This window comes from Danio rerio, chromosome 4, assembly GCF_049306965.1.
Source record: "Danio rerio strain Tuebingen ecotype United States chromosome 4, GRCz12tu, whole genome shotgun sequence".
Classification (NCBI taxonomy): domain Eukaryota; kingdom Metazoa; phylum Chordata; class Actinopteri; order Cypriniformes; family Danionidae; genus Danio; species Danio rerio.
Window position 1 is genome coordinate 26,345,436 of NC_133179.1, and position 12,900 is coordinate 26,358,335.

The following is a 12,900-nucleotide window of genomic DNA, read 5'->3' on the forward strand; positions in this document are numbered from 1 at the left end:
CACTAAGCTCTGAATATATCCTATCTACTGGAAAATGTTTTTGATTCGAGTCACCAGCAGATGGCAGTAATACACTGATAAGTGTGGCATGTTAAAAATAGAAAGAAGAAGAACAGGACGGGACCATGGGTAGGTCTATGGTGGGACACCACTCAAAAACATAAATATTTTGTATAAGTGTGGGTCAATATGTTGGTATTTAATAATTTGTATATTTGTTGAAATCTATGCAATTTACGCGTTGTCTTTGTGGTGGTTGGAGCTTGTGTTGCATTAATTGTGATTTGTCTTCCCTTCAAAATGACATGCTAATTTAGAGTTTCAGTGTCGGAATTTACAGTATTTGCATTAAAAAGGTATGCCCTGGCTTTAGAATGTTATAAAGGACATTTGCTGCTGTGATGACATTCTGTGTCAAAGGTAACATTTCGTCATCAGCATTAGTCCATGCTGAACTTCAGAACGTCATCACTACAGGTAGTTATTTGAACGATAAGTTAAATTATCTAACGTTATACTAACGTTACGTCTACAATTTGTAGTTATAACGTTCATTTCCTGTAGGTAAATTAAAATAGATTGGATTTAAATTAGATGGATATCGTTCTTTAAAACTTCCTTCTGCCTGGGTCTTTCACTTACGCAAGCTTACACGTTAAACAAGTTGTAAACTTTTTGAGAAGTGAAGTAATACATAATTTATTTATCTTTTGCCTTTGTAGGAATATTGTGACTGACTCTAATCAGTTTATAGAAGAAAGAAACGTCTATTATCGGACTACCATGTTGGCACCTGTTAGGTAACGTACATATATTTCTTGTCATCAACAAAGGTTTTAACAAAATACTGTATGTATTTTTTACAGCTACAGAATCATGACTTCGTAATTTAATTAATTCGTTTATTTTTTTGTCTGTGATTGTGATTAAGTTAACATTATCATAATTTGTGACATTGCGGCAGGTAATTGTTGATTTTACTAGCGTTTATTAGGCAACATGATTGCAACTCACTTACCCTGATTGTTCCAAAGTCATGTAGGCTAACTGTGTAGTGTGTAGCAAATGGGGAATTTTGCCTTTTCCCCTCCATGACATTGATGAATAGTAACTGACTAACGTTAGTGTAGTGTAAAAATAAATGTAAAAGCACCACATTTCATAAAAATGGTCAGAGTCTTGTCTTAAATGTGTCTTCAGGAAAAAAAATATAACATTTTCAGAACAATTCTTCTCCTGAGATAGTAATGCCTGGTTTATTAATCAAAGTCAGCTTTGTTGTTGTCTATTAAATGATATGTACAGTAAATACAATTACACATATAATTTAATCTTAAAATATAAGTAAAAAAATTGTAAACAACGCAATTACACTCAAGGGCACATGGCAAGGAGTGCAAACCAGAGTTGTGCAGATGCTAAACAGTTTATAGTGCAACAAGCTTGTAAATATGATCATATTTACTATATTTATCATAAGCCTGATAAGGTAAGATGATATGAAAAGGTAAATATGATTAAACATTTGTGAATCGATGATTTAGTCACATTACTTTGTCTTTTTAAATTTAAATAATTTAGCATTTAAGTGTGTTTATATAATAATTTCTATAAAAATAATATAAAAATAATTAAATGTAATATAAAAATAGATAGGCCCACTGTATACAGTAGTCAACATTGAAAGTGGGTCACAACATTTTATTAAAGTTAAAGTCCTAAAAGTATTCAACAACTCTTATTGTTGTCCAAGAAAAATATTGAAAAACTAATAATAAACTAACAACCACTAATAAAAACCAATAAGTGTATTCACAACAGTGAATCAAAGGGAAGATTTGTACATTGGAAAGACTTATAGGGAAAAAAATATTTTTGTTTGTTTATTTATTTATTTTTGTTTATTTATTTCTCCCTAGGACTGTGAGCACCGCGAATAGGACAAGTCCTTTGTTGACTGTTCAGCCTCGTCGAGGACTGGTTGACGAGAAGTTTCAAATTGTCATAACAAATTTACTGCCAAATCAAGAGGTAACGCTGCACTCTCTACATCAGTCTGAAGATAAGGACTTCTGGGAGGCTTTTGGACACTATATCAGTGATGAACATGGAACAGTGACAGGTGTGTACAACAATCTGATGCATGACTCCAACCTAAACATACTCCATACCAACTACCCTTCTAAAGTGTGGAAAAACTGACAGACTGAGGCTAGACATTATTTTACACTTTGCACTCTCATCCCCTTACTTTTCTTGTCCTTTACTACATTCATTGCTTGAAAAAAATTGGTTTATCAGTGCAAATTTGGCTTTAATATTATACAGTTGGTAAAGAAGTGGATGCATGCTGCACAGCTGGTTTGATGACATCATTAAAAACAAGCATGGGTAACTGCACCAACTTTAGCTTGAAAACTGTGTTTTTGACATTTAACTTTTACGGTTTGTTTCCCAAATTCAAGAGCATCACAGTGCTTTACTGTGTTAATGTTGCAGTTTGCATAAAGAGTGATAATGTTGCAGTTTGCATAAAGAGTGAGTGGCGTGGCAACAAAAAACTCCATGAGTTTGTTTAAGGTTTTGCAGAAATAATGTCAAAGCTGAATTTTCAGCAGCAATTACTCCAGTGTTGAATGTCACAATCTTTCCTAAGTCATTACATTATATTGATATTGTACTCAAGAAAAATGTAATATTATTTAACTATTATTATCATCATCATCATCTGTTAAAAATGAATGTGCTGCTTATAATTTTTATGCAAACCAAGATACATTTTTCAAGAATCTTTGATGAATAGAAAGTTAAATGTTTAATTTCTTCTTTTACAACTAATATTACAGGTTTTTTAAACTTTTAAAAAGTTTATATTTTAACAGCCTCAAACTTTAAACAGTAGTGTATAATCTGCAAAGACTGTTTATTCCATTTGTTATTTGTTTTGTTAAGTACTTAAATTACCTCACATTATGATAAATAACCTGCTTCGACTAATTGAAGATCAGTCACTTTAGCAATGAATGACATTTGTATGTATCCTGTTGAAATAGTGGCAAAAGATGAAAGTTTGGGAGGTACATATGAAGGCACAGAGCAGATGGGTTTGCTGTGGAGCCTGAGGCCTGTACCAGGAAGTCGATCAGCTCTCAGGTAATGAATGATAGTGTACTAAGTTTAAAAATACATTTTGATCCTAATGAATCCAAATTGTGAGATTTAAGTTTATTTATTTTATTGCATATTCATTCACTAATTTTTCAGGTCTCTTTTCATTTAAGGTTGCGCAAGACAAATGTACTCACACCGATGGTAGTTAACATTTCAGTCTACAATGGGCATCTGTCTCAAGGATTCAGTAAGACCTCAGTGCTGGCCACAACTGTCACAGAGCGCTGGTACATGGCACCAGGTGTCCAAAGGGTGAACATAAGAGAGAATGGAGTTCGAGGAACTTTATTTCTACCCCCAGGTACACACACACAGGAGAGGTGGTACACTTGTGGTAATACAAGAAAAAAATGATTCTGTGCAATTTTCCAACCAACGTTTTAAAACATTTGAATGAGTAAATGCACAATATGTACTTGCTTTTAATGTTCAGGTTATTTTAGTGTACAGATTTTTGTTTGTTATCAGCACTAGCTACTAGTGTACGCGAAAAATCGCATTAGGAGTTTAGGGATATGGCACAAGACATAAACGTGTATTCAACACTTATATTCAGCAGTCTACATATGTTTGTTGCTTTACAAACATGCACAGCAAGTTTTAATAAATACAATTAAACATACCTTATGCCTTCTTGGGGTGGCGCTGAATAAATTTATAATCCATATATCCATCATTTTGGATTGCGAGAACTGCAGTGCATTGGTGTCAGTTGCTTAGCAACAGAAAACAACCGCAAAACCATTGTGCACCTGGCTTTATTGCTCTACCTGCATCTCCTGTTTTTAAAATCAGAGTCCTACAAAGTAAGTTTAAAATATGCTAAGACACTTTAAAATAAGGTAACAAACTGTCTTTTGGCAGCTCATGCAGGTCCAGGTGATGTAGAAAGTGACCTAAAGTGTACGCAAATGTTGAGCTAATGAATAATTCCATGTGCAATTTAATCTGATAGGCCTATTTTTCCCTAATGTTTTACACTCGTTGGGTTTACATGAGAATGAGAAAACAATGGTGTTTAAGGCTCATGGTGTGGCCATGTCTACACTTATCATTCAGCTAGATCTACGCATTTTAGAGGCCAGATTTGTAATTATATGGCACCTTTAAGGAATGTACAACCAGATACAGATTAACACCAGTAATATAGGCTATATTCACTGGGACTTTTAAATTTGAATAAGCTAGCTCAATCACTTCAGGTAAACTTTCACGCCATTATAATATTACAGTGTTTAAGATTAGTTTAAATGTAATCCTTTTCACTGCCTGACTGAGATACAATATGACTTATGTCTTATGTCACAGACAATAAGCAGCACTACATTAAAATTCATTGTTCCCACGCCATGTCTTAAAAATACTCTGGTAAAAGAAATTTTCAAGAGTTCACACTTAGCTGATGATTGATTATAAGCAAGTTTGGCATGCTGTCCCGGGAGAGAGCCCTGAGCTCGAAGGTTCTTGAGCCCTGGGCTCCCTCCCATTTGGAGGAAGAGAGGGGAGCCTCGAGCTCAGGTAGATCTCGACAACTCCCCTTTGATAATAGCTAAAGACTAAGATTGAAAGCTATTAAAAGATATGCTGCATTATTTGATTACCTGTATTGAAATTTAGATTTAACGATTAACTTGTTGTGCATGTTTTTGGAATGTGGGAGGAAACCGGAGGACCCGGGGAAAACCCACGCAAGCACGGGAAGAACATGCAAACTACACACAGAAACGACCACCGGCCTGTTAAGGAACTAGAACCGGTGACGTTCTTGCTGTGAGGCGACAGTGCTAGTCACTGAGCCACCGTGCTGCCCTATGGAGGGAAAGGTGAAAAGGTAGGGGTGGAAGGGGGGATTCTTCAAATCGAAGATGACTGTTGTGAAAAAACCCTGGCTCTTTATAGTGGTTAGGAATGGCCTGATTGGTGGATCAAGCATGCTAATGCAGAACCAGCCGTGTTCAATCATAATCACATGCTCCTCTCGAAATTAGTTTATGAATAAACTTCACTTCTTATTTTTAATGGAGTTTTGCACTCGCCTGCTGCTCCTAACAGTGCTTGCATTTACTGTAAACAGCCTTTTTACAATTGAACAACTGAATGAGTGCTGAAGTCTATTTAACTGATTATATTTTAATTAAAATTACATTATCAATGCTGTAAAAGGAACCTTATTAATTAAAAAAAATATTCACAAACCTTTCACTGAATGTTTATCGGTGGCTGAAAAAAAAAACTAATTTTTGCATTTTTTCTGATTAAAGTTTTATTTGTTTCCAATACTGTGCTTCAGAATATAAGTAACTCATGTCATGTGTTTCAATAAACTCCTGTTTGGAAAACTTTAAATAAGACAAAGCAGTCACATAAACCTTTTTTCAACCTGCGCCATAATAAGGAAAAAAGAATGTTTCCCTTCTCCGTTTCATCACAACTTTAAATGCAGAAAAACTAACTTCACTAAATAACCTGATGTGTGTGTGTGTTTTTTAGGTCCTGGGCCATACCCAGGTGTGCTGGACCTATGGGGAGGAGGTGGCGGTTTGGTTGAATATCGTTCTGCCTTGCTTGCATCTCATGGCTTTGCATCCATGGCACTTGAATACCTTTCTCCTGATGAGTTGAGAACGGCTGATGTTGATGTCTCATATTTTGAGGTACATTTTGAATTTGGTCTCGTAATGTTATCGTGACTTCCTTGGTTTTCTGCTTTCTTTTTGACTTGTCATTTTATTTGCTTCCCATGTTTCCTGAATATTACATTTTACTTTGTATGTGTGTACATCTACATGTTTCCTGTAGAATGCATACCAGATACTGCAAAATCATCCAAAGGTACAGAAGAACAAGATGGCGATGCTTGGGTTGTCTTTTGGAAGTGCCATCACATTCAGTATGGCTGCCTACTCCACGATCATAAAGGTTTATTTAACTACACACAAAGTATAGTAAGCTGCATTTTGAATATAGCTTTTTAGTATTTAAATGTACTCCTACTGTCTTGTAGCCCCAGTGCTGTGTGTGTATCAGTGGAAGTCATGTGGTTCCTGTTGATAAATCCCTCTTTGAAGTCTTTGAGGAGATAAAAAAGTAAGTGAATGCTCAACATTTATTTGCAGTCTGGCTGAGCTTCATCTAAAGAGAGTAATGCTGGGTCTCATTCCTTCATACAACGCATAAAGCAACCAGCTGTTAACATATCATTAGTGATATACTGTAGGTAGATCCATCACCTTGATGGCCCAAGCAATAACAGAATTGGCCATCTGACCAGTCAGAGCAGAGTCATTTCGATAAAGGAGTTATGAATTAAAGTGGCTGAATCTTTGAATTAATAATTTGAGACTCTTTGAGAAATTTGTTTCTAAAAAATAATGTTCATTGCAGAAATATGGATAAGGTACATGTGAATGAGGATAACCATGTAATACAAAGAGGCATGATCCTGCCGATTCCCTCAGACCCGGCTCAGAAAATCGACGTGAGTAATACTTGCTACAAATTTGTTCATACAGTTGTAGTCAAAATTATTAGCCCTGCTGTTTTTTCTTTTTCAAATATTTCCCAAATCATGTTTGACAGAACAAGGAACTTTTCACAGTATTTCTTTTTTCCCCCCGCATTATTTTTTTCTTCTGGAGAAAGTCTTATTTGTTTTATTTTGGCTAGAATAAAAGCAAATTTAAAGGTCAATTTTAAAGTCAATATTATTAGCCTCTTTAAGCAATTTTTTTGGCATTGCCTACAGAACAATCCATCATTATACAAAGAATTGTCTTATTACCATAACTTGCCTTATTAACCTAGTTAAGCCTTTAAATGTCACTTTAAGCTAGTAAATACTAGTATCTCGAAAAATAACTAGTAAAATATTATGTACTGTCATTATGGCAAAGATAAAAGAAATTAGTTTTTATAAATGAATTATTTAAACTATTATGTATAGAAATGTGTTAAAAAAATCTGCTCTCCGTGAAACAATTAGGAAAAAATATAAGCGGGCCAATAATTCAGAAGAGCTAATAAATCTGACTTCAACTGTATATAGAGATATTTCAGTTTTTTTAGGCTCTTTATAAATATTACATCTATTTTTAACGCAGGTTGGGAGAATAAAGTGTCCTGTTATGTTGGTGAATGGTGGTGATGATCAGAACTGGGCTTCTGTTGAATCTGCTCAAGATGTGAGTCATAATATACATCTTCAGTTATATTGAACAGTATATAACTGTTCAGTGCACAGTATAAATGAGAATTTTGAAAATAATTATTTTGATTATTTCTCATTGCATATAAACAATATATTTTGATGCATTTTAAAAAAACTATATCATTATATCAATTAACTGAGTGGTCATCTAACATCTTCAGGAATAGAAAAATAATACATTTAAATTCAAATGAGTTTTTTTTTTCTGGCTGGGTGTCGATGTAACAATTTTGTATTGCATTACATCTACATGTTTTGAATGACAAAATAAAGGAAACTAAGTTTATTTAGTTCTCTTGAGTTTTTCTCTATTACATTTTTATTTAATACGTTTTTCTAACATATTCATTGGGGTGTACTAATTTTTTCACCATGATCATTTATTTTGTTAAATTTGTGACAGTTTTAGCTTTGGATCAAAACTAAATTAGATACGTTTTCTTGAAAAAAAAATATATTAGTAATAAAAATATTTGAACATGCTTAAGGACATTTACTTGTCTTTTTCACTGTATGCTTGTTTCATTTTGACTGATTTGATGTAAACATCAGTGGGGAAAAAAACTAATGATGGATTCATGCAAAGATAAAATCCCTATCATAATTTACTGACTTTCATGTCATCCCAATCCTTTGTAAATTTGTTCTTCTGCAGAAAACAAAATAAAATATTCGGAGGAATGTCTGTACTTAAACAGAAATGGTTACCGTTGACTTCCACAGAACTGGCAAACAATATACCTTTTGTTTTCTGGGAAGATTATTTTATAGTTGATTCATCCCATTAATCTCAACCAGCGGGTGACACTGTCAGTATTAACACAAAATCTAATACTAAAGATACAGCATATAGGTCTAGAAACACATCTAAAGAGAATTTTTGAGATGAAAAAAATGGACTGAAATGCAAACCCTACTGAAAAAAACAGCTTAAACCAGCCTAGGCTTAAACCTAGCCTAGCTGGTCCACCAGGCTGGTTTTAGAGGGGTTTTGGCCATTTCCAGGCTGGTTTCCAGCCATTTCCAGCCTAGTCTTAGCTGGTCAAGCTGGGAGATGACCAGCTAAAATCAGCTTGACCAGCCTAGCCAGGCTGGGAGCCCAGCCAAAACCAGCTATGTCCAGCTTAAACCAGGATGGTCAAGCTGGTTTTAGCTGGATTTAGCTGGTCATTTTCCAGCCTGACCAGTTAAGACCAGGCTGGAAATGGCTGGAAGCCAGCCTGGAAATGGCCAAAACCCCTCTAAAACCAGCCTGGTCGACCAGCTAAGCCTAGGCTGGTCTGAGCTTGATTTTTCAGCAGGGAAGAATTAAAATAATGAATTAAAGTTTTCAGATGACTTTTCATGTAACTAAACTCTTAGAAGTCTTTCAAATGCTTTGTGTGACTGTTTGTATTAAAAGGAATTAGAGTCTGTATTAAAGGGATAGTTCAACGGAGTCATAATTTACTCAGCCATTACTTGGTCCAAAGGTTTTCAATTTTTGGTGAGCTATCCCTTTAACTGCTGTGGATTGATCTTTAAATTAGACAGTTTTTAAAAACTGGATCAGCTTATTCACTAAAATAATCAACCCATCTACTCTGAATAGGCTGGCAGGGAAAAGCTAGAACGGACCTCAAGATTTCAGTAATATTTAAATAATAACATGCTGATTTTTCAGTGGGCGTTACCTTTAAAATTACACAAGTAGACTTTTTATACTTGTTACTTACTTGTGATTCAAATGTTCTGATGTGATTTGGAGCCTTGATATGGATGTTTTACACTCAGATGGAGATGATGATGGAGAAGGCAGGAAATCGACACCTGCTGACGGTCTTGACGTATCCTGATGCTGGTCATCTGATTGAACCTCCATACACACCTCACTTCAGAGCAACTAACTTCATCCTACAAGAAATGAAGGAGAAAAGTAAGCATGCATGATCAAGTACTTCTTTTCATATGCACATTTTAGTTGTGTTTCATTTAAACCTTAATTCAAAAGAACTGAAACAAGTCATTTTAAATATTAAGTTTACAAATGTTACATTTACAAAGTGTAGACTGAGTAAGAGGTACATTTGACTTGGTACTTTACTTTTTTTTTTTTTTCATGAAAATAACATTAAACTTAATTATTTTAATGTGACATAAGGACCAATGAGAATATATGTGGCCAAAGCTCTTTTGATTTCACCGTTTTGTTCCTCCAGATTATTTTATTTTTCAAATTATCATTTTTTACAGTAATGTTAAGAGGGGACATATTATGCAAAAATGATACGCATAAGCATTTGTAGCTCCGCCCTTTTTTAAAAAGAGGGCTGGAAGCACAACTTCATTTGAATTTGAAAAAGACAAAATGGCACAATTAGAATCAAAGCTTAAAAGGGGAAGTTTCAGAGTTGTAAAGTATTTGTGTGGTATTTTGAGCTGAAATGTCTCATACAGACTGTAGGTACATCATATTATTTATTTATTTTACATCTTGTAAAACTCGAAGACTCCAAGTCCGGGGCCATGGTGCTCCACCGGAAAAAGGTGGTTTGCAATCTAGAGGTTGGAGGACGGTCCTTACCCTAGGTGGAGGAGTTCAAGGATCTTGGGCTTTTGTTCACGAGTGAGGGAAGGATGGAACATGAGATTGACAGGCAGATTGGTGTAGCGGTCTATGTATCGGTCTGTTGTGGTAAAGAAGGAGCTAAGCCGTAAGGCAAAGCTCTCGATTTACCGGTAAATCTACGTTCCTCTGTCCTATGATCATGAGCTTTGGTTAATGAGCGAAAGGACAAGATCTCAGATACATGCGGTTGAAATGAGTTTCCTTCACCGAGTGGTAGGGCGCACCCTTATAGATAGTGTGAGGAGCTATGTCACCCGGGAGGAGCTCGGAGTAGAGACGCTGCTCCTCCACATCAAGATAAGTCAGCTGAGGTGGCTCAGGCATCTGTTTGGGATACCTTAAAAAACCTGGACGCCTACCTACAGTAGGGAGGTGTTCCAGGCACGTCCCACCGGGAGGAGGCCTCAGGGAAGACCCAGGACACGCTGGAGGGACAATGTCTCTTGGCTGGCCTAGGAAGGCCTCGGGATCCCTCCAAAAGTGCTGAAGGAAGTTTCTGGGGAGAGGGAAGTCAGGGGTTCTCTCCTAAGATTGCTGCCCCCACGACCTGGCCCCGGAAAAGCGGTTGAAAATAAATTAATAAATGAATCTTGTTAAAAGGGGCATAATAGATCTCCTTTAACATGTCCAAACTACTGTTGCAGAAAGTCTTTTTCAAAGTCGTTTGGGGTTATTCATTGTCTGTTGAAAGTCATGTTAATTTCAATAAGTAGCCGTTTGATATTCTTTCAATGAATTAATTACGTGGAGAATAGTGTCACCTAATTGTAGTTTTTTAATAAAACAATTACGGATTACTGTTTTTTAGTTTAAAGGGTTAGTTCACCCATAAATAAACATTTGTGATTTACTCGCACTCTGCTTGTTCCAAGTTTGCCCAGTTTTTTTCTTTTGTTGAACACAAAAGAAGATATTTTGAAGACTGAAAACTGGTAGACCTTTACTTCCAAATGATTTTTTTTTACTACTATGATATTAACTACCTACTTCTTACCAACATGTTTGGGTGAACTAACCCTCTATTGGACTTCCATATTTCATGCAAGGTATTGCAGGTGTATGAAAATGGTTATGGGATTAGTATATTTAAACTAATATTTCTGTAAAAAAAAAAATAAAATGAAAAAGTACCCATTTACTCTCTCTCAATTTGTTCCAGACCTTTTTTCCTACTATCTATGTCTAATGGTTCCAACATTCTTCAAAATGTGTTGTTTTATGTTCCACAGCAAAAAAAGAAACACAGATGGGTTTAATATGTAGAGGGAAAGTAAATTTTCTTTTATAGATAAACCATCTCCAAATCTTCTGAAATGTGCGTGTATATGTTTGAATGTACATCTGAAAGCATGTTGTTTTGTTGTTTCTACAGTTGTCATGCTGTGGGGTGGACAGACTAAACCACATGCATATGCTCAAGAGGACTCATGGGAGAAGATTTTAGCATTTTTCCATCAGCACCTATACAGTTCAAACATTAGGGCCAAACTGTAGTTCTTTCATTTGAAACTGATATAAAAGAGCAAGTTCATTTCAAATGCCTTTAATTGCAATGATTATGCAGCCAGCACTTGATGTTACATTTCACTTTGCTATCTGTATTGAATAAAAGAGGATCTTAAATATATTTTATATAATGCACTTATATTAGACATATCCCATTATGCAATAATTATAATATTTACATACTATAGAAAATGCATCATTACTAAATATTACCACTAAAGGGATTAGTATTGATATTAGCTGGGAAAGACACACACAAAATGTAACTGTGATGAACACTACATTTCCTTCACTTTGTACCCACAAACTATCTCTATAAGAATGCTTGGGGGGATGTTTTAGATTTCATTATCTAATTTATTTTTACTTGATTAACAAGAAATAATGTCTATTTCTAAAGTTTTTTTAAACCAATTACTGTATGTGTGCTAGCCAGAAGATGGTAAAATATTTGGGTGTATTTGCAATACCTGCAAAACAAAAAAAGTATGTTTTATTTGTTTTAGCAGCGAATATCTGAATAATTTGCATGTACATACAGAGATATTGCATAATGGTATTTTTTGGATGTAATTAACTCTTGTGTTGTTGCCATGTCTAATTTAATGTTTTACACAGATCAGTCATGAATATTAAACATTCTAAAAACAAAAAGCTACAGTTGTTTTTACTCTATTAAAAAAAAGTCACTATGTAACTATATATGTTTGGTCAAATAATAAAATGGCAATCACACTAAGACATGGGGCAATGTTAATTTACACAATTTATTTTTTATTTTTAAATGATGTAAAGATGTTTTATTTATTAATCATGTATGTATTAAGTAAATAAAGTCTATTACAGATTATTTAATTATAAGTGTTGTAATTATAAGTGTTGTTGTTAATAGCATAGTACATTGGTTTTAAAAAGTTTTGTAGTTAAAAGCTAACTACATTGCCAATCATAAGTCTGTTGGACAAAAGTTTCCCTCGATTATTTGCACAAGAAAACAAAATAAAGTTATCTTTTACAATATAAATGTATCTAAATCATTTTATGTTTTGCTTTGAAGCATGTTGTCAGTGTTTGTCAGTTTATCAATCCGTCAACCCTTTCATGTAGCTACCTCAGTCGTCTGAATGTAAGTTGAAGAAAAAACATGAAATACGCCAAATGGAGCGTTTAGCAAACAATAGCAAAATACTCTTTTCACAACATTCTTTCGTCCTCGTCTCTCGTAACAAAGTTTCAGTTTTAAACGCGTACTGTTGTCATTCGCAGAAAAGAGTTCGGTGTTGTTTTAACCACATATGATTACCGAATGACTTCGAGCTCGCACCCTGAAAAATCATATCTAAAATAAAGTTATGCCGCCCAGAACTGCGGTCTTGGCACACGGAGATGAGAGACATCGCCAGAAAGT

At 34.9% G+C, this 12,900-nt stretch overlaps 1 protein-coding gene across 6 annotated transcripts; it reads left to right on the forward strand.

Moving 5' to 3' along the window:
* The first annotated feature begins 84 nt into the window (after positions 1 to 84).
* acot18 (acyl-CoA thioesterase 18) lies at positions 85 to 12,512 on the forward strand. Of its 6 annotated transcripts, none has more exons than NM_001201537.1 (12): positions 85 to 129; positions 723 to 800; positions 1,920 to 2,122; positions 3,054 to 3,153; positions 3,282 to 3,472; positions 5,662 to 5,825; positions 5,971 to 6,090; positions 6,176 to 6,258; positions 6,556 to 6,649; positions 7,272 to 7,352; positions 9,152 to 9,293; positions 11,359 to 12,512. In NM_001201537.1, the coding sequence occupies exons 1-12, from the start codon at positions 89 to 91 to the stop codon at positions 11,478 to 11,480; spliced, it is 1,419 nt and encodes a 472-aa protein (NP_001188466.1). In that variant the 5' UTR covers positions 85 to 88; the 3' UTR covers positions 11,481 to 12,512. The 6 variants fall into 6 exon arrangements, with proteins under 6 accessions (NP_001188466.1, XP_005164881.1, XP_073802228.1 ...); XM_005164824.6 differs by having other exon boundaries at positions 100 to 477; positions 11,359 to 12,146; XM_073946127.1 differs by having other exon boundaries at positions 100 to 179; positions 11,359 to 12,146.
* Positions 12,513 to 12,900: the final 388 nt, after the last annotated feature.